At 41.6% G+C, this 19,221-nt stretch overlaps 1 protein-coding gene across 4 annotated transcripts in view; it reads right to left on the bottom strand.

The window, feature by feature from the left end:
• Positions 1-19,221, bottom strand: part of Col25a1 (collagen type XXV alpha 1 chain) — a 392,736-nt gene that overhangs the window by 46,608 nt on the left and 326,907 nt on the right. The window contains 6 exon segments of one of the 4 annotated variants that reach the window (NM_001447416.1): positions 1,409-1,486; positions 2,332-2,376; positions 4,293-4,337; positions 5,087-5,155; positions 7,850-7,912; positions 19,111-19,155. In NM_001447416.1, coding sequence (NP_001434345.1) covers positions 1,409-1,486; positions 2,332-2,376; positions 4,293-4,337; positions 5,087-5,155; positions 7,850-7,912; positions 19,111-19,155 — 345 coding nt within the window. 4 annotated transcript variants of the gene reach the window in all.

The following is a 19,221-nucleotide window of genomic DNA, read 5'->3' as shown; positions in this document are numbered from 1 at the left end:
AGCCCACCTAAAACTATGAAAATTAGATGACATCGGCAAAATCATGTGGACAGAAACATTAAAATAGGTCTAAAATAGAGAAACTTAGTTAAGGAATCCTTGTTTGTTTCTGAGCTAAGAAATGGCTTGTACGCAAAAAAATATAATCATTCAACCAATCACTGAACACCAACTGCTCATTGCACACTTACAAGCCCAGGCAACATAAACACAGGACACATTTTCTGTCACCAAGAAATGGAGACCGTGGTATTTAAAAACCAAAGCCAATTACGTGATTAGAGAGTAATCCTATGTCACAACGCTGGACCCTGACTTACTGGATGGACTTAGAGGAAGAGCCCAGCTGGTGACAGCAGTGAATTTATGAAATCAGATTCAGTGGATAAAAGAAAGGAAAAATAATGGATGAACTTAGGCAAAAGAGATCTGTGGAGATATGAGAAAAATGACCACATTGTGGGAAAAAATATCCTGGAAGAAAATACAGCAGTGTAGAGCCTTAAATGATGTCAGATGGAGGAGTGTGGTCTTGGGCCAGGAGGCAATAAGGACTCATGAAGAGATTTTAGCAAATTATAGTAATGAAAGTAATGGTGGCTTATGGAAAAAAACCAGCCTGAGAGGCATTCACAGCTTAGATTAGAAGGGCAAGCAGACACCAGGGAGGCAGAATTGGTCACAGGATTGGTCTGCTGTTAGATATGAAGTAAATAGCTTGTGGACCAATATTTGGGAATGTACAGTATTTGGACAGAATGGACAATATTTGGGAATGAGTATTCTGGGATGTGCCTTGAGATAGCTCCTGCTAGGACAGACTTCAAGAACAGCCGTAAGATGCTTCTAAACCTTCTGTGTGGAGCAAAGGGAAGGCACATGGTGTCACTAATCTCTAGTGGTTTGTTGATAAGACGAGCCATGCACTGGGTGGGAAAAGTACCCAGCAGAACATGGCGCATTTGTGCAAGCCAGTAAGGAAAACATGGAGAAACTCTTCCAAACACTGGAGCAGTAGTACACAGATCCCAGAAACGGCAGAACCGACCGGGAAGAGCTCGCTATGACACAGAGGAATAACTGTTTGACCGAAGGGAAGACTGGAGACTTTAGGCTAGCAAAAGTTAGGATGGGTAAAGCTGTGAACTACTGAAAGAGAACAGCTTCACTAGAGGAACAGAAGGAAAGAACTTAGAGCAGAAGGCCAGATAAAGATGTGAGCTCACAGCTTCCTGCGCCTGATGCCAAGCCTTCATGCCATAATAAACTCTAGCCTTCTGGAACCATCAGCTAAAATAACCTCCTTCATAAGTTGTGGTTGGGCCTGGTATTTTATCACCGCTTATCACACACACTTATCTCTGTGTGTCATTCTCCGTGTGTCTTAGGGTAGAGAACAGTCACTTGCCTGTAAGGCCTCATGGAGGTTGCCATTGTAGTCTATGATCTCAGTGGCTCCTGGATCTCCCTTTTGCCCAGGAGGACCCTGCAACGAAAAACAAACCAAGAACAAGTCATGGGTGTTAGACTAGTCTAGAAGACCGTGGCAAAAGTGGAGTAGCTTGAGGCTCCCTCTCCCGACTGTTATTTCCTTACTAAGACACGGGTGCATTTCAGAATAATAATTGCACTTCAGTTCATTCAGATTGTAAAGGAGAGGGGCCAGTTCTAGCTTCCTGTCTGTGGTAGGTATGATACTGATGCCAAAGCACAAGTTAAACTGTGCATCTTGGAAATTATTGGCTGTCTGTATTTATTAAGATAACACCTAACCTCCTTCTACTCATCCCTATGTCAGAAGTTGCTTCCTCATTCCTTAAAAAGAGAGAAATGCCAAACAATGCTCTGTAGGAAATGATTGGCTTCCCATAGGACTGTTATTTCATATGTCCCAATTTATCCAAAATTAGAGGAAATAGAAAACAAAAGAATATATATCCACAAATACACAACCCCCCTCAAGACTACTAGAGCACACTCGTCTCTCTGCACATCTAGACTTCTATTCTGCCTGTTACATCTTCTGCAGAGTTTCCATGACCCATATCCTAATTCCATACAAATATATGGAATATTGGCTTAACTGAAAAACAGACGCCTCAGTAGCTGGGAAGCTGTAGGGTTTTTACCTTTTGTTTCAGAATAAAGTGATTGTATGCTAAGAATCTCTACAGTGCCTGCTCCTTAAAAACAAATAGGAAGGATGCAGGCAGGCTGGGAACAATCGGGGTCTACCGCTAATGTTTTTATTGTGCACTGTCTGTTCAGGTACTTGTCACAAAATCACACCAACAGGCCTTCGAATCTGAGTTTAGACAAGAAAACACTCACCCGTGGTCCCAGAGCTCCAGAGTCTCCTTTGTCTCCACGATCACCCTTTGGCCACAAAACAAAACCAAAAACCCAAAACCATAAATTAGCTGGAGGACCACTGATGGACAAGTCGCTCACATACAAAGAGTCATTTGTTACCACACAGCAGCACTTTAAATGTGGACTGCACACATATGGAGCAACCACCAGCATTCACGTCAATCCTTCTCAGAAAACGGGGTGTCTTGGAGCATCAGACTGGCCATGTACTCTCTGCCCAGGTGGGATTTGCAAAAGAAAATGACTGATGCCCACGACACCCAAAGTGACCTTTATCTTCAAACTGAGCAGGGCTGCGTTCCTCTGAAGGAGTTTGAGGAAAGGGAAAAGGGCCAAGCCACCATGTCACCTGTCCCAAGAGAAGAAAAGTAGAGATACCAGGGACAGGAAGGACCAGAGTAGGAGTGTAAGGTCAGAGGCTAGACCTCCCTCTGATGACAGATCGACCTGTAGCTATTTTAACACTCAGCGCTGAAGCTGAGGGTAGCCAGGGAGACCAGGTTGACCAGGCTTCCTTTATGCCCTATCTCCCCTTCTTTTTCTCTTTGACCCCCCTCCCCTTTCTACCTTCTCCCCTTTTCTCTTTCAAAGCAGTAAGAAATAATCTCTGGGGTTTTATTTACAGTGTCATAACCCCACCTACAGAGATACCAAGAATAGCCTAAACTCTTCAAATCATCCGAAGTCTATACAGCCAAGTAGTAGAAAACATTTAAATCTGGGTTTATTTAAAGGTTTTAAAAAATATTTTAAAATCAGAGCCCTTTTGTATATGAGACTCAGAGCATCTTCCGGTCTGTAGACAAGGACCAATTAAGGGAAGGAGAATGTGCAGTTATAATTTTTCCCATGCAGGCTTTACTACTAACACAGGCCATAATAATTAACTTCATCAATAAGGAATTAGCAGGCTCTAATCTCTAGTCCCATTTTTATATTTTTCCTGGGTATTAGTTAATTTTAAGTGACAGTGAACACGATTTCAGAGAGTATAGGGATCCTGACGAAGGGACCATTGCTATTTTAGTTTTATCATTATTTAATGGGTGTACATGTGCCTGCATTGAGCTACAGTGAGTGTATGCAGGTCAGAGCACAACCTTGGAGTCCATGCCCGTCTTCCACCTAATTTGAAACAGGGTCTCTTTGGTATTTTTCCACGGCGTGAGTCAGGCTAGCCCTGCCTTTCCTCCTATCTTCTCGCAGGAGTGCAGGAATTACAGATGCTACCGTTGTTTTGTGGGTTCTGGGGATTCGAACTCAGAGCCTCATACGTACAGGAAGAAGTCTAACTGACAGAGCCATTTTCCGACTCCTAGCGTGACACTTTACCTCTCTGAATGGCGTTAGGTAACAAACTAAAGTATACCATGAATATCTGTCACCAAGATAGGAAATGAGAATGAAGGGCATACATTATATAAATCACTTGTTTCCCCAAATAAGCTATTCTCAAAAAACATGAAATACACCCCCTCTTAAAGAATAGTCTGAAGGGGGCTAGCAAATGGCTCAGCAGGTAAAGACACTTGTCACCATTGTCACCAAGCCTGACAACCTGAGTTCCATCCTGGATCCCAGGCAGTGGAGGGGGAGAACTGATTCCTGCAGATTATCCTCTGACCTCCACATGTGTCATGTGTCTGGTAGTACACACACACACACACACACACACACACACACACACACACACACACACGTTACAAAAGAATAGTCTAAAGGATGAGATCAGACAAAAACAAAGGAAAAGAAGCCAGGTGTCTTGTGATGCAATCACAGGGACAAACTGAATGTAAACCCCCAAATTAAAAAAAAAGTTCTTTTTTTTTTAAATCTACAACAGGATTCTTTGTGGAAAAGGCAAAAGACGTGGATCTCGAAGGCCTGAAGTCACATCAAAATGGGTAGCGGTTACTGACCTTTGACCCCTTGGGGCCTCTAGCTCCTGATTCACCTTGCTTCCCCTATTGTAAGAGAGCATGAAGATGAGAAAGAGAAGGACAGGGAAGGTAAGAACAGTGGCTCAGAGTCACGAGGAATCATGGACACACTTTATCTGCCCTGTCCAACACGGTGCTGGGTAATGTTGGTCATTGGAACAACACACATATCACAGGAGCAGGTACTCGCCCCCTGGTCTCCACCGACTTCTATTCGTTATGACTTTGGAGACAGTTTTCCCTCAGTGGCTGGAGAGAGCCGTGTGAATGACTCTTAAGGGTCTCCACAGGGCTTATGTGCACAGATTTCTTTTCCTTCAGAGACTACATCAGTCCCTCTGTCTCCAAGAGGGGCTGGCTATTTGACTACAGTTTGACCACCTTAGTTTGCATAATGTTTACATAAATAAAGATTGCATGGCAAATAAAACCTTAGCTCTACTATTTTCAAGGTGTTACATGCCACCAGTTACCATGGAAACGGACACAGCACTCGGCAACAAGGTTTTTTTCCTCAGCTGGTTGTAACATGCATTGAGCGATAATGTGTAACATGATGGCACCTGTCCATTTACATCCAGAGATGTTGTTAAATTTCTTCACTGAGCTGCACAGAGTAAACAAGAAACTTCAAAATCGCTAGCCACCAGTGTGCATTTCAATGAGGTGTTTGTGATTTGGGTTGTTTTTGTATCTGTTGAAGAGTTAGTCAGTTGTGTGGTCTAACATTCCCAGACCAAAGAGTGATATCTTCCAATATAAGAATAACTGACCTTTGGCCCCGGGGCTCCAGGATCCCCTCGTTCACCTCTTCCAGGAGGCCCTGCCTCCCCACGTTCGCCCTGTCATAAATTGCAAAACAGATAGAATAGTAGCCTCCCCATGGTTGTTCTCTGGCGAGGAATACAGGAGTTCAATAAAACCAAGGTTAACAGAAGGTCACTGCTATGCACAGTGTGCCAGCACTGTGTTAATCTCTGGACACGACTGATCCCATTTCATGCACAAACCAATCCGAGGTTGTTAATTTCTAGTGCCATCTTGACTGGGTCAGTGAGTTCCTATGGAACGGCTAAAACACTCTTATTGTTTCTATGAGGGGACTGCACCTCGGTCAGTGGGCTGAGTGGGGAAGGCTCACCCTTAAAATACCCATTTGGCCTGGGATGGATAGAACAAAAGGCAGAGGACAGACACGCCGTCTCTCCCTCGGAGCTCCATGACACCACAACTCTAGTCTTGTGCCTGGATGGCAAGACTAGCACCGCGCACCACATCTCAGACCTTTAACTGCTGCCTGGGAGATTCAGTATCAGCTTCCAGGATTCTGAAACCCTCAGGCCCGGGTAGAACCACATTACTAGCATCCTTCCAGTCTGTGGGTAACTGGCTTACGTGGGACATCTTTGCCTCCATAACCACACGAGTCAATTCTCCTAACAAACCCTCTCCTTAGCCATGTCTATTTATGTATGCATTCATGTATATACATACATGTTTACCTACCTAGCCACTGACCCTCCTACCCATTCACTCACTGCTGTTCCTTCTGTGTCTCTAGAACACTCCAAGTACTAATGCGACTCTTCCTTCTACTCTCCACTTTATAAACACGGAAATGGTTTGTTAAATGTCTATTATGCAGCTGTGTGAAGAAATGTAAGAACCTTTGAAGGTATCAATATGGTCTATTACTAACTTTATTACTATTGTTGTTGTTGTTGTTGTACAATGGACATCCATTCACATTCTATAACAAATTTTAAGTAATTCTAGCAAAAATGTATACAGCACAGTGGTGAAGTTCCACACTTTGTACTGTGATGCCCTGTTTTCTTCTACTCTGACAGAAACTTAAGTCTTCTAGGCGGATGTGGCTTAGACAAAGGCACAGGGACAGTGCTTGGGGACCTGCCATCCATTCTACAGATATCTAGATCTATTTTCACTGCCCATATTTGTTTATTTTTAGATCTACTATTAGGAATACAAATCCAGACCATGTACAAAAATTGTAAAAGACCATTGCTGGGTCAGAATAGATTTTCAAATTGGGAATTTCCCCTTAGGATACAACTCTTGTTAAGAGAGGCAAGTACATTGGGAATACTGCTAACAATGGCTTTCTTCGCATACACTGGCTTGTAGAAACACCACACAGGCACATCACATCCCTTTCCTCTCCTAGGGGTGTAGAGAAAGTCTCTGTTCTTCACAATCATGCCGAGTTCCTTCCTAAGGGCAATTACTGCCAACTTCCCACTTCGATGTCTGGATCTCCCTCTCTCGGAAACTGTGGAATGGTATAGCCATTATCTATAAACAGGGTATTTACGGATAAGAATCTGTGCCAGCTGGGTTTGTCTACCTTCCTCTGTATAGCAAAAATCTACAGGAGATCCCGATGGCTTCCTCCTCTGAGACTCTCTCCTCCTGTGGTGGTGGAGAGTCTTCTCTGCCTGGACCCCTCCTCTCCTCCCCTGGCTTTAAAGCTCCAAGCTCCAATAGATGCAACAGTTTTCATATCAACAGACAATGTATTTTTTCTCTCAGAAAGGTTTATCTCGTGTGAATCTGTTCAGGCTTAAGCAGAAATTTTCCATATTTTGCTAACGGGCCTGATAGCTCATTATGCGAAAATGAGATTTCCTTGGAAAACAACCATTGCATAACCCTACCGAGTTCCAGTCCCCTTAGGCAATGGATAGTTTCTACTCACTAGGATTAGAGTCATTTTCACTTGACCAAGGCAGAAATGAGGACTAGTCTGTCTGAATAGACCATGACATAGTCCTTTAACTATTGGAAATCACCCTTGGCTCATTTCTGGTGAACGCAGAACTCACCGAACCAGAGTCTGCCATGGTTTAAAAACAAATGACTGTATGCTGATGTCACTTTGTCTCTTTGATTCATGAGTCTGTCACGAGTGCAGCGCCATCATCAGAGTCCTCTCTTTTTATGTCTAATGGGTAGATAAAGCAAGACCGCCAGGTCTGACAATATCTGCAGCACTGTGTTCTTTTTGAGAGGCAGCATACAGTTTCTGTTTTAGGGTCTTCTTTATAGTTGCCAAATAGAACACTAAGAGATGGTTTTCATTATAGAACACTTCTGAAAACACTATTCAGGGTAGATCCTTGTGGAGTGGAGTATTTAGAAATCTCTGTGACATCCGTGGGCATGGGATTAGCGTCCAATTTACGAATGTATCCTAAGATAGATGTGACAGAGCAGGGGATGGCGACCTCCAGCCCTCCTTTCTGCTTAGTCACCTCTCCAGGTAGCTGGGAAGCATCTCAACACTTCCTGAGGAATCTAGAGGGCAATCTTTGACAACTGCTATTTTCCACTCACCAGCAGCAAAGGCTGAAGTCTTAGATATAAGTTCCAGTTGCATGCCTGGGTGGGTCAGGCTGCCTCGGTTCCAAGGCAGAAACATCCAGTCACCTAAATAGTAGAGTCATCGCCCTTTTCTTTTGACAGACATCACACAATTTTCACAGGAAAGTAAGGGGGAATAAAGGTCTACTTACTTTTGTTCCTGGTAACCCTGGTAAGCCTGGTTCTCCTTGAGGACCAATGAAACCTGGTTCTCCCTTTAAAAAAGATAGCACACAAAGGCGTTACTCATCAGATGGTTCGCACGGTTCTTCCTATTGCGATGTCGTTTCCTTGACTATGTATAGCTGTTCTGGCTGAGATCAAACTACTTGCTATCAGATAATCATCAGTGAAAATTCTGAGCAAAGCTCCAAAGACACTTGTCACTTTAGAGAGTGACAAGGCCACTGGATGCATGTGTTTATGATAGTTTCTTCTCTAATCTGTGCTCTGGTCTTTCCTGACACTTATCACATCAAGACATACCATGTTTAGGTGGGTATAGAAGGGCTTACAAGACCCCACTCATGTATTCATAGCCTTGTGAAATCTTTTCCTCTTAAGAGTAGATTCACTATGAAGATCTACTGAATAAAATATGGTGGGAGTAAGGGACATCACATCTGAGTCTAAGCTGTGACAAGTGGCTTCTATTTGGGGTGGGTCTTCCCTGTAGTACTTGGGTCACTTGTTTTGAGGGAAGCAAACTGCTCTGCTTTGAGTAGCCCGATGGAGCTACCACAGTCTAAGGACTGAGGCCTGCCAAGAGCCCTGTGAGGAAGCTTGTAGTAGATACTCCGTCCTCTTCAAGCCTTACGAAGAGAGCACAGCCCTGGATCAACTGCAGTCTCCTCAGGGACTCAGAGCCAGAGGCAGCTGCTATGCTTGACTTGAAATTCTTGTCTTTCGCAGTCTAGAAGCCAACTGTTTTCCTTTTTAGGATAAGGCGGTAGGCAATGTTACATAACTGAAACAATGGATATAGGCAGGGGAGCAATTTTGTAATGTTCGGTATGAGAGAAAAAATCCCTCTTCTTGCTATACCTCTCAAACGCTATCTCTGTTACCCGGAGGAAATCCCATGGCATAATAAATGGTGCCCATGTCCTGGAACAGAACTTCTAAGCCTTAGATCCCTCTGGGTCACAGGAATGGTAAAAGATGTCCTCTGTTGCTTGTAACTAGTCCCTTCTAACCACACCTGAATCGGTTCATTTCTTAACCTAGGAGAGGTGGGAATGGCTGGAGGTGGGATTCAGTCACTAGAGGGTAGTGATTACATCAGTCATGCAGGAAACCTTAACTGACAGGGCTAGCATAGACTTTCCAAGTCAGCAGACATAGTTATATGCAAGAAGGGTAGGGCATTTAGATCCACAAGGACAGAGGCTTTTGTGACTAGTGGGTCTTCTAGATAGTGCCCTATTCACCGGATATTCTTTTTCAGCCCTTATAACTATAATAGCAAGCATAGAACAGTGTTTTCTGGAACCAGGACTCATTCAAGCCAATTCCTAAATTACTAGTTCTCAACATGTGGGTTGTGACCCCTTTGGGAGTTCTACAACCCCCTTTACAGGGGTCACTTATCAGTTAGTCTGCATATCAGATATGTACATTACAATTCATAACAGTGGCAAAACTATAGTTATGAAGTAGCAATAAAAATAATTTTGAGGTTAGAGAGTTTCACAACATGAGGGTTAAAGGGTTACAGAATTAGGAAGGTTGAGAACCACTGCCCTAAATTTATAGCCATGCCAGAAAAAGTGCAGATAATCTAAGTAACCCAGACATTTCCCACTTGCAACTGAAATGAAGTTAATCTTGTGGGATTGGTCCTAAAATCTGTGATATCTGAGGCTAATAAGGGCAGTTAGAATAGAACTGTATTGAAGACATCTAGTTGGTGTCTGAACCAGAAAGCTGGAGATATGGTGTCAGAAAAGAAACTATCTATATATTTGGTATTAAAAACAAAACAAACAAACAAACCCAACCCAAACTTGAATTGTTCACGTTGTCTTGATTAGCCATTTAATTTATTTTCTTTTTAACTAGTCAAGGAAAACAAAACTGCTTAAAATATAAAATACATAACCAAAATTTAAAGCAAAACTCATAATGGTTCTATTTCCATATTTCCTGATTTATTTATGTTTGTATGATTTCAGGAAGAATTACTGATACTGATTTCCCTCTAAGATAGCTGTCACTAAACCTTGTTTCATGGTGCTTGGAGGCAAAGAGAGTGTGTCTGATGGATATGTTAAAATGTCTGAATCTGTGTTTCAAACAACTGAATTTTTCACACATACTATATATAGTATGTATATATAGATATACATTTACTATATATATAGTAAGTCGTTGGAGACAGAAGGGTATCATCTTGCTAAAGCATTTTGGGTGACACACCACTCACAGATCTTCTCTGACTTGGGTACCCAGAGAATAGGGAGGTAAGATTTAGACCTACTGGTTGGGGTTGGTCTAAGGCTATCCCTACAGCTCCTCTTCTACCTGGTCCCATCATCTTTTACCTACTGGAAGGGAAATCCTGGGCAAATATTTTGACACACCTCTTAATATTTCAAAACAAAAAATGAATTCATTTCAGAGAAATCGTTGATGAGTAAGTCAACCTTTAGCAAAATACTATAAGGGATACATTTATTTATTAAGTAAAATACTCCTTTTAATAAAGTAATAGTGTCTTACTGATTCTGATATGTTATGCTACAGTATATCTGAATGTGTGTCTTCTCGCACTTTCAAGAGCAATTCTGGGATGACTATTAGCGTCATTGGTCGTGTTCTGATGTTTATGATCTTCTGAAATTGTAATGCAGAGGTTGGATGTTTGCTTGCACACTTTAAGTCTTAACCCATTTTTAAGCAAAACCTAAAATGATCTCTTTAGCCAATTAAATGGAAGCTCCATTAAAGCACATGAATTAAAAGAAGAATGGGCAAAAGTTGCAGAAACTCATTCCTTATTTGAGTTAGTGTTTAGTTTACAAAATAGCCAGGCATGCAACTGCATCATTCAAATATGAAAGGCACTGCTATCTCAGTAGCTGGATCAAGGCATTTTCCTTCCTTTAAAAACATATTAAAAATCTTAAATGGAATGTTCAGGGTAAAATTACTTAATTTCAAGAGATATAACCAGCAACAGATCTGATGGTCTCAGTAATCTTAGTACTATTGATCTGACATGGTTTGGAAGGATTTTAGTATCATTAGTTGCTCACAATCACCATGCCAAAAAAAAAAAAAAAGCACCAGTTATGAACACACACATCTTGACACATTTCATATTCCCGTGTTCAATGTAAATCTCACTATATCTAGCTATGGGATTGCAGGTTTGTGCCTATCTCCTCTAAGAGTACTCTGTGACCTGAGGGCCATGGCTCTATCTTGCCCGTCTCATGATGGGCTGGGGAGGAGGTACTTACTGGCCTCTTTTCTCTCAGACTTGAGAAACTATTACTTATAGAGCTGGGGCATGAAGATTCCCACTGAGATCTTGGGTTCTTAACCTTTCTTATCTCCCAGGCTTACAGTAGTGGTTCAGAAAATGTGATGGGGGAAACCCTGGCCTTAGATTGCTGGAGAGGGCTTAAAGATTGGACTGTTCCAGAGCATGCAAAGACTGCGTTCGTCCTTCAGCATACGAGTGACACGGTTCCAGGTTCTATATGGGGTTAACCTTTTAGACATAGACACGTATGGAGCTTGGAAGTTATATCAAAGAATATCAACAATTCTATATGAATAAACGACTACAACCATTCTCTGTCCAATTGCCTATCTGAGGTATAGAAAATACATCACGGCAAACAACAGATTTAGAGATAGAATGTTGAAATGTTGATGAGATATGGCTGTAGTCTTTTAAGCCAGACATTAAAGAGATTTTGGTGGGGGGGGACTTCTACATATCGATGTTACTTTTACTACTTTTTTTCTGGTCTTATTTGACAAATTTGGGTTTTATTTCATACAACATGCAATTTAATTAACAATGAGTAGAATGTCACCAGTTTAATTTGGGGTAAGATGCATTTTTGTTTGTAGTAAGTTTCTTCAACTACTATCCATTTCCTACAAAAACCAACCACCCCGAACATCTCACTGTAATAGCAACTTAAACGTGAAGTCTCCTGCACAGAAGCTAAAGGGAAACAGAGGAAGGAGCCACAGTAGCCAATACAGCCACGCCCAATACCACAAGAGCAATGACCACTACAGTCTTGTCTGTCACCCATGACAACAACCATGTCCAGCAACCACTGCCCATCTATATTACAAAAACACAAAGCTGGGAGATTTTTAGGAACATGGCTCTTCTGAAATCTAATGATTGCTAAAGATTTCACGAAGCCTTAGAATTCCATAATAAAATCTTAACTGACCTTTCAGGAGTGGCAGGGGCATGTGTATCTCTGATGGGTTCACCCTACCTTCTAAATGGTCACTAGGATCGTCTTCAGAGAGGTGAGAGGAGTCAACAAGTCCTTAGCAGGGGTTGTTAGTCCAATGAACAAAGGAAGGATGAGAGATAGAGAGAGGGGGCAGTTTCATTTACACAGAAATGGCTTGCCAGATGTTTCTATGTAGACTTCCAGAACATACCATCTGTTAGGCAGAATGGTGGCCAGAAAGTCCTAACTGATTAGTTCTCACTCCCAGAAAAATATCTGGTTTTTCATTTACTACTATTTACTTTATTTTTATAAGTCACTATCAATTAGAGAAATAAAATATATCATTTTCTTAACCTGTCTAAAAACTCTCTCTAGACCAAGTCAGGTTTCCCTGATATTTATAATTCCTGGACAGATCTGATTTTCATTGTCCCCCAAAATAGTACAACGGGGTTTGAAAAATATGTGCTGATTTGCCTGGGTGCTAAAAGCATTCCCAATAATGTTGATTAATATGTCTTGACACAGGATGCATTAGCCATACAGTGCTCTTCTTGCTTAAAGGATAATTAGAATTCAAGTCAGCATGATACCTGCTTTTGAGAATTATAGCAATAACATTTGTTATGCTAAGAACTGCTAGGAAGCCAGTTTTGGTAATGACTGATTTCTGAAATTATAAAGGTAAAGCAGAGTTTGAGAATGAGAGAATAAAACACTTATTCCTCATAAAGATCAAATCTTAGTATAAATTAAAACATCTTAGTTGTTCTGGTGAAAATGAACTTAATAGCAGATTTATTTAAAGCCAACTAACCTGTCCTTTTGATTCTCTCTCCCTCTCCCTCTCCCTCTCCCTCTCCCTCTCCCTCTCCCTCTCCCTCTCCCTCTCCCTCTCTCTCTCTCTCTCTCTCTCTCTCTGTGTGTGTGTGTGTGTGTGTGTGTGTATGTTTTCTTTTGGTCTTAGCAGAATTGCATCATGAAGGACGTGGTTGGAAGCTTCATTATGGCTGCTAAAAATCTCCGATTTTTGGTTGCATGGGTTTCCTTGATGGGCTTCAAGTTACTCAAGTCTTTAGTGGGGTTCGTGTAGGCAGGAGGTAGTCACAAGCAACAAATAACGCAGTGTCACCCATCCACTGAGGACAGGGTGTCTTATTTCCTTTCCTCTCTGAATTAATTTTACATCCCTACATTTATCTCCGCCAGGTTTGAGATGTGCTGATGTTTCTGAGGGGGCGGACTGCATTCCCCTCCACCAACTTCTGAAGAAACCTTTGGTGCTCACAGAGCACCAGGCTGGCACTTAACCCTGAAAATACCAAACCAATGCCTCTGCCCCCTGAAAACTGTGTCGAGGTCGGGGGGGGGGACTTCCTATGATGTAAGAGAGTTTCATGACACCTTAGACCCCTCTGCCTCTTTTAAGTTCTTTTTTTTTTTTTCTTTTCTTTTTTTCCGGAGCTGGGGACCGAACCCAGGGCCTTGCGCTTGCTAGGCAAGCGCTCTACCACTGAGCCAAATCCCCAACCCCCTCTTTTAAGTTCTTGATCTGACTGTCAGATTTCCACTAATGTGGAGGCCAGAGCAAAACCATTAAGCTTCAAGGAAAGGGGAACCTTGAAAATGGTGTTGCTACCTAACTAGCTTCTTCTGGTTTGATGTAATAGCTGTTGTAACAGGTCTTCCTGTCTACTGAAAACCTGACTTTGTTTCTTATATATAAAAGCTTTGTTTATTCACTTATTTAAAATCCATTTTGTACATGTGTGCTGCTGCCTTATACCTCAGTAATAGGTTAAACTTCACTTCTTTATGTGGTAAAGCAAAATACTTTTATCTTCTGCAAGATAAAAGCAAGCATTGAAAACCTGGGATAAAAATCATACAAGTGATAGACGCACTGAAGAGGAAATTAGAGAAAGGACATGATCCACAAGAGACCCCCAAATACCTTGGAATGTGTCTAATCAAGGAAAATGAAGGCTTGTACATCGAAAACTTCATGACCAAAAAAAAAAAAAAAAAAAGAAAGACCTCCTACACTCATGGGTTGGTAAGATTAATATTACTTATCAAATTGGCCATCCTGCAAAAAGCAACCTACAGATTCAATAGAACGTGCATCATAATTTCAATTCAATTTCTCATAGGTACTAGAAAAATATTTCATATGGAAATAGAAAAAAACCCCAAGATAGTCAAAATAATCTTGAACAATAACAACAACCACCCTTCTGAGGTATCAGTGCTCCAGAGTTTCCATTTTACTACCGAGCTACAGGAATAAAAACAGTTTGGTATTATCATGAAACAAACATACTGGTTAATAGAACAGAACTGAGGATCCTCATATAAACCCAGGCCCCTACAGTCACCTGATTATTGTTGACAAAGAGGCGAATGATACACACTGCACAAGAGACAGCATCTTCAACAAATAGATAATTACTGACACCCAAACGGATACCTACATGTAGAAGAATGAAACTCGATTCTTCGTTCTTTTATGCTCATAAAACTCAACTCCAAATGGATCGAGGGCCTGATACCCTGAGTCTGACAGAGTAGGGAATACGTGTGGAGGCACAGAAAAGGAAAATCTGCCCTCGATGGGGAAGACGTGAAGACCAACCACTGACAAGGGACCACCTAAATTAAAAGGTGAGTCTCCATGGCAAACCATTATTTGAACGAGGCAGCCTACAGAGGGAGGAAAAATCCTGACCACCAATACATCTGTCAGAGAGTTAATATCTAGAACATAAAAAGAACTAACGCAAAACGAAACCCCTAACCATTAAGAAAACAAACAACCCAATTAAAACTGGGGCATGGAGCTAAAAAGAGTTCTCAAAAGAAGAGTCACAAATGGCCTAGACTTAGTTTTGAAGCTGATCAACATTCTCAGCTTTGTAATGGAAATGGAAATGAAACCTACTTTGAGATTTTTTTCTTGCCCAACCTAGTCAGAACGGTCAAGATGAAAAGAAAACAAAAGGCAAGTGATAACAAATGTTGTCATGGGAACGGGGAACACTTCTTCACTGCTGGCGGGAGTGCAAACTGGTGCAGCCGCTGTGGAAGTCAGTGTGGAGTGTTCGAAAAGCTGGAAATCAATTTACTACATGCTCCAGCTGTACCACCCTTAGGCATTCAGCCAAAAGACTTTCTGTTTCACTAGAGGGACACTTGCTCAGCTATGTTCACTGCTGCTCTATTCACAATAGACTGGAAACAGTCTAGCTGTCCATACAAATAGCAGGTAATGAAAATAATGTGAAATTATTCAGCCATCAAGAAAAAAACAAATTTGTGAGGTTCTCAGGTAAATGGAGGGAGCTGAAAACAAGCATTCTGAGCGAGGGAACACAGACCCGGGAAGACAAACATCACTCTGGGGTGTGTTATGCTGTCCTTTTGCTTTTCCTGTGAACGACCAGGAAGGAGGATATTCACAGGGACATCCCGCATCCTCAGACATTGTACACACTCGCCTTTTGCTCCCAGAATACACTCAGGTGGCAGGGAGGATGGGCGGTCTTATTGTTTTTAATGGTTCCTTTACTTCATCCATCTAAGGAGGATCCATAATTTTTATCTATATAGAGTATAACTAGATGTATTTTCTACAGGTTAAGATTATTTACATGAGGAAAGACTATATTGAACTGGTGTGTGAGCAACATTTCCAATATTCTGAGCTGTCCCAAGAGAAGGAGCAACAACAGCCACTTGCTCTATGCTGGGAGACATTTCAGGAGCTATGCACACATTCATTCATTCATTCATTCATTCATTCATTCATTCACTGAATTCTCACAGCAGACCTCTGTGCTATGGTCACTGTCTGTTCTCGTGAGGAAACTGAAGCACAGAGAGATTACAAAGCTTGCCCTAAGTCATACCATCAGTGAAGGCTTTGATTCGCTTTGCCCTGGGATTGCTGGTCAACACTGCCTATTTATGAAGGATGTGGCACCATGAGAATGTGTCAATGATATATTTTTCAAGATAAGTTTCAGGAATAAGATTTTCAAAAATAACAACTTGGACTATTGCCTTTTTATCTGATATCAGAAAAGGTAGGCCCAATCATTTTTATCCAACAAGATACTTGAGGGGGGAAAAAAAAAGAAACATCCAACATTTTTGAAAGCTTGCTCACAAAACTAATTTTCTAAGCTCAAATCTCATTCCAGAAGATCAATTTCTGCATGGTACATTGTACATAATTTAATTTTCCCAGTTGAACATCTTGACACTATATGAACCATGAATGCATGAAATAGGAATTCCAAATGCCTTCCACATGCAAGAGGACTTTCAACTGCAGGAAGCTCAAGAGCAGTTTGAAATGAAGTCATGCCTGGTCTTAGTGACTTCCTTTACGTATGCCTACGGTATTAGCACTTTTCTCAGAGCCGGACACTGAGGTGAGCGCGAGACGAGTCTGGTGCCTGTATTTAGGCACTTGGTTCACGTCCCTGAGGGCTGTGGAAGGCATGTGGGTGCTCATTAAGTTTCCAGCTAATTCCCGGAGAGCAACAGGTGTTGAACCAAAGCTCTCCTGGTATGTAATGGACGGTTTCCTCAGTGTCCTAGACATAATGGATGGCATGTGCGTGTCCTTTCTGGTAGTGGCAGACATGGAGGACAGGGATATTTCCGAAGCATAAAACAAACACGCAGGCCTAAGATGGAGACTAATGTTTTAGTCACCTCATGTTCCGTAGTGATGCGACAGGGTTTTAATTTTAAATCCTGTTAACTTAAACTATGAAATGGGAATGAACTGTCTTGTGGTTTGCCACTATTGCAGAATGATGAAAAAAAAATCAATCGATAAGGAGCGTCCCTAGTTAATGAAGTGACATCATAAAATTTTAAGTCTACTTTGAGGGGTGTACGGTGAATACGGACTACGTTAATGTGCTCTAACATCGACTTTTTCTCCAAAATTATTCACTTCTTACATTTAGCGCTTGCTACGTTATCATAAAAGCTTATCTTTCACTTGAATGACGCTGCAAAGAGATATCTTATTAAAGCAAACGATAGAGCTCACGGTTGCTCTCATACACCAGACAGTGGCCCAAGCGTGGCATTACCATTACACAGAGAAACATCTCCAGTGAATAATGGTTTCTGTCAACTGACAGGTTCTTTTCAGAGCTGTCACTTGACAGGAACAGGATGGCAGTGTCAGAGCCACACCACCTCAACAAAGTATTTCCAGCACTTTCTCAGGCTGTGGGAACTGAAGCACTTAACTGCAGGTGGCAAGTTACCACGAACCCTCCCATTCCGAGTGTTCATGACCTTCGGAATAGTTCATGGGTGACTAGGGACAGGCCGAGTGTCAGTGTAGACATTTGCAAGGATAACACTGAAAGCCTTCATGCCTCTGTGTGTATCATCTGCATTGCACTTTGGAAAAATAATGTTTTGTTTTTTGGGTTTTTTTGTTTTGTTTTGTTTTTTTACCAAGAAAGTGTCTAAAGCCCAGGAGATGGGACAAGTGGCTGCACCCTGACTAGCCAGCGCTCTTGCTGTAGGGACATCTCTGTCCTTATAATGTCCTTTTCCTCAAATGTCTTCATTATGATTTGTAATGCCACCAGGTTCTAATTAACACCCAGAAACACGCCCTTAAATCATTATAAAGAATTGATGATCTTGTCACTTATAACAAGCTGTCATTTTTTATGCATGGAAGTTACTAAAGAACTGTCATAAATTAGTTCTGTACAGTGAACTTTCATATCGACTTAGGATATTATTCTTGCTGAGCAGTAAATGATAGGTAAGTGACTTTGACTTTCTTAGAGTGCATTTTCTATCCAAGAGTCAGACTAAAGCATCTATTTAAAATGATCTGAACTTTTCATAGTAATCGAGAAAAAGCTGAGAAAATACTGGAACCAGAGTTTCTGAGTGCCAACCAAGAAGATCTATTTTCTTCTGTGTTTTTATCACCTACAAATATTATAAACGCCATAGGACTTCCAATCAGACTAGCTTCATTTAGCACACTATAACAGCACACAGAACGGAAGAGTGGAAGACGCACTCGTATTGTTTTCCTGTCACTTCTGAGTGATATTTATATGAAACTGACTCCAAGGAAATAATTACAGCTAGGGTAATAGAACATTAAGTTTCGTAGTTGACCTGGGAGAAGTCTCAAAAAAATTAAAATAAATTACTTAACATTTTAAGTGGCTTAGTCCTGAAGGGACTTGATGTGCTGGGGTGGGTGATGTGGGGGTGATGTCGGGGGAGACTTCTCCTTCTCAGAGGAGAAGGCAGGGGGGCATGGAGGGAAGAGCTGTAAGAGGGAGCCCGGGGAGGAGAGAGGGGACTTATATTGGGGTATTAATTAATTAATTAATTAATTAATGGAAAGAATTTTAAATCTGGAAACAGTGTTTTAATCCTAAACTTCAAGCACTTATTTGAACAGACATACAGAGTTTCCGTTGAAGGTACAGGTGTTGTGTTAAAACACTTTAGCAGTGTGGTTTCTGTTTCTCAGTGAGAGTGACTGACAGGAGGTGGAGGCATGGCCTCTTAGAGGCGTTTCCCTAATGGAGAAGCAGATGCATGGTTGCCTGAGTGTCTGATTTATAGGGATGCTGAGATGAATTCTGACCAAAATTTGATAGGTTCCTAGAAATTAAAGTTACAGTGAAAGATAAAGACCTATTCTCCATGGACGTTACAAACCTTGCATGATTTCACGTGAAATGCAATTTACTTTCATCCCAGGGACATGTATGATAGAGCCAGCCGGGACCTGTACGGTCTAGGGGGCAAAGGCCGACTTTACCCATGTCCAATTTTCAATTAGAAAGTCCACCAACTGAAGCAACTTCAGAATCGTTCACAACCTGTATTTACTTTTTCCTCTACTTTCCTCCAGGATAGGGAACTCTCGATTATAGTTCTGTGAAGTCTGTCAGTGGAGTATTTACCTTTATCCCCGGAAGTCCAGGCAGCCCAGGCAGCCCTGGTTCACCCTACACAGGAAAATCACATAGCATTATAGAGCGACATTTACTCAGTCACAATATCAGAGAACAACA

Source organism: Rattus norvegicus, chromosome 2 (genome assembly GCF_021556685.1).
Source record: "Rattus norvegicus strain SHRSP/BbbUtx chromosome 2, alternate assembly SHRSP_T2T, whole genome shotgun sequence".
NCBI lineage: Eukaryota > Metazoa > Chordata > Mammalia > Rodentia > Muridae > Rattus > Rattus norvegicus.
The sequence above is the reverse complement of the archived record's forward strand: the minus strand, read 5'-3'. Positions and strand labels throughout refer to the sequence as shown.